General features: G+C 30.7%; 1 protein-coding gene across 2 annotated transcripts; it reads left to right on the top strand.

The window, feature by feature from the left end:
- Window positions 1-201: 201 nt before the first annotated feature.
- Window positions 202-2,167, top strand: LOC105556837. 2 transcript variants are annotated; one of them, XM_012003950.1, is made up of 5 exons: window positions 202-434; window positions 1,126-1,394; window positions 1,517-1,662; window positions 1,835-1,967; window positions 2,047-2,167. In XM_012003950.1, the coding sequence occupies exons 2-5, from the start codon at window positions 1,320-1,322 to the stop codon at window positions 2,095-2,097; spliced, it is 405 nt and encodes a 134-aa protein (XP_011859340.1). In that variant the 5' UTR covers window positions 202-434; window positions 1,126-1,319; the 3' UTR covers window positions 2,098-2,167. The 2 variants fall into 2 exon arrangements, with proteins under 2 accessions (XP_011859340.1, XP_011859341.1); XM_012003951.1 differs by having other exon boundaries at window positions 1,110-1,394.
- The last annotated feature ends 1,104 nt before the right edge of the window (window positions 2,168-3,271 follow it).

The following is a 3,271-nucleotide window of genomic DNA, read 5'->3' as shown; positions in this document are numbered from 1 at the left end:
TGGGTCAAATTGATTCAGTGTGACACACTCATTCGAAAAAAGTGTAATAACTAGGAATTAACGTAAAATTTGTATGCAAGTCTATTAAAAAATATTTTTCTTAATATACATGCATGTACATAAAATAATTTATAATATTACACATTCACGACTTTATGTGATACTTTCTTTGCTCTAGCAATAGGAGTTGTCGGAATTTCTGGTAGTGTTATAATTCAATTTTGGTCGAATTTAATTAATATTGTTGTACCAATGAATAAATCTCAATCATATAATTTACCCGGGATAGAATACTTCGATCAAAAGAAGTATTTCTACTTGATTCTGTTGCACATATCTGTAACAATTTGGATCGGTATGATTATAATAGTAGCAATAGGTACAATATTTATTACTTACATTCAACATACCTGTGGAATGTTTAAAATTGCTAGGTAAGTGTTACAATATGGATAAGAATTAACTATAAAAGTCCAATAAATAATTGCAACTGTTGTACAACATTTATTATCTTTATACAGAGTGCTCCACAACTTTTCGACCGTCGTTCACGGGAAGATAGAGGGGACTAAGCCAAACAGAAAAGTCCTCTACCATTTTGCACTTGGAGGAATAGTTATCAAGATATTAATGTTCAAAAATCGCCGTATTAGCCCAACCTACTGGCAAATGTAAGCGGTGAGATCTGCCCGCCCATCGGCCGCCTTTCGAGGTGGTGAGAATTAGAGGGGCGCGCCGCTGTCCATCCGCCGCTCACGCGACCGCTCGCACAGCGGTCAACTTTTTTCATAAGTCTCCCTACTCCTCGCCGCGCACCGCCGCGAGCGGCGGACAATGGGCGGGCGGGCGCATTTCACCGCGTGCTTACATTTGCCAGTAGGTCGGGCTAATACGGCGATTTTTGAACGTCAATATCTCGATAACTAATTCTCCAAGTGCAAAATGGTAGAGGACTTTTTTGCTTGTCTTAAGTCCCTCTATCTTCTCGAACGGCGATCAAAAAGTTGCGGAGCACCCTGTATAATAGGATATACATATACATAAAAAATTTGTTTAAATTTGTTTTTAGCTGAAAAATTGTATCATTTAATGAATTGTTATATAATTAGAACACAACATTTGTAGCTATCGTATTGAGCATGCAATGAATATCAATATATTGCAAAACATTACGCTAAAAAATAAGATTTTGATGACTGAGGGCATAATATATGCAGTCAACATTCACCGGCAAGCTATGAAGTTTGTATTTACGTCAACAATATTCAGGCAGTATATTTTGTAATATTTTTTGTTTTTGAAGATTGAATAAGCACTTAATGTCAGTATTGGAGATCATGATACTTTGTTTAATAGTGTGTGGTGTAATTTGCGTGAGCATCAATCTATTTCAAGTATGTTTTCGATTTTGTATAATAATATTGTATGTACACATGTGAATTATTTAAAAATTATGTATATGAACAACACATTTCCAATAAGTGTGTCCAAGAAAGTAATTCCTTACATTTTTCAGATCATCTGGATTGCATCATCTGGATATCATTTTATGGAATTGTGTTTTCCCGTTATGTTTGTAATTGCTATTGTCTTGTACATGTTTATATCCAACTATATTGGACAGAATATAATAGATCATAATAGTCACGTATTTTCTACTGCGTAAGAAAGATGAAAATATATAAGAGTTTATTTTTTAAGAGTTATATTAAATACAAATTAATATATCACTATAGAATAAATCGACTTACCATATGCTTAAGTGATAGTAACTAATATAAACGCTTTTGTCTCTAACTTGATTCATATACAATAACTGTATACTATTTCGTAGATACAATGTGCAGTGGTATAGAGCCCCCATACACATACAAAAGATGATATTATTCCTGTTACAAAAAGAAACCAAGGAGTTTGCTTTAAATTTTGGTGGATTATTTATTGCATCTATGGAAGGTTTTGCCACGGTAAGATGTCGAATATCTAAAAAGTACTATATTATTGTAGAAATAGATATTACAAAAAGAAACGTCTTTATAATTACAGCTGGTTAAAACTTCGGTATCTTACTTTACTGTCATATATTCTACACGATGACGAAGCAAGTATGTGAATTTAGTATCAGTATGGTAAAATTATCATTAACGAAAAAGCAACAGTATTCATATTTTAAAAATACAAATATTAATTTTTTGAAAATGTGGTTTAGATATTTGTGAAAAGCTGATAAAGATATAGAAGATATGTAAGATTAAAATTATTCGAACCAAGATATTAGTACATCAGGTTTCCACGGTGCATTGATATCATATATTTTGTGCTGTACTTCAAATAAAAATAAAGATGTATATATTTATTTTGTCTATATTTATTTGTGTTACTAAATATGATATTATATTATGTAACTTTTTACACTGACCATTAAGAATTACTCTCATATATTTTAAAGGTGTATGCACACTAACGTTATATGTGCAAAGTGTATGTACATAACAAAGTCATGTATTCAAAGTGTGAATATCTTTTTCTTATGTCATATCTATGTGTAATATGATCATGTATGCAATGTGTATGTGTGCAATAAAGTCATGTGGTCAATATATGTATGTGTGTGCAATAATATATGTCATGTGTACAATGTGTTTGTGCATAATGAGGTCATATGCGCGAATGTACTTATTACATATGCACAATTATGCTTATAGACAATTATTTTGTAGGCAAAGGGGAATGTTGGCAAATGTATCTGTTGGCAAAATGTGGGCAAACAAAGCTGATGTCAATTGCAAATATAGGCAAATGGGATCTTTCATTGAACAACGTTATACAATATGTTACTGAAGATTATTATAATAATATTATTAATGGTTTTTTACTTACTGGGGTTTACTTTTAATTAATTGATCTTGTACCACTATTTATATACATATAATATAAATATTTAAGTCATGTATTTGTTAATAAATATATGTATAACATTATATGAACTATACCTGATAAATTCAGTATAAAAACAAGAAGTTGACAAGGACAGATCGCAGTTAATCATTTATCAATTATAATCTTTTTTGTATTGAATCGATTATAGTTAAACCTTGCAAGAATTTTTTGTCGGTTATACCTTGTAAAAAAATTCTGAACAAGAGCTATATGATTTAATTCTTTGGAAATATTTTGTTACAAAAAAGCATTTCTATCTCCTTTATAAAAATAATAATTTCTATCTTCTCTACAAAAGTATTTTCTCTCCTAAATAATGTTATCAACAAAT

This window comes from Vollenhovia emeryi, unplaced genomic scaffold, assembly GCF_000949405.1.
Source record: "Vollenhovia emeryi isolate VEMERY1.0 unplaced genomic scaffold, V.emery_V1.0 DF939752.1, whole genome shotgun sequence".
Classification (NCBI taxonomy): Eukaryota; Metazoa; Arthropoda; class Insecta; order Hymenoptera; family Formicidae; genus Vollenhovia; species Vollenhovia emeryi.
Note: the sequence above shows the minus strand (reverse complement) of the source record. Positions and strands in the feature narration are given on the sequence as shown.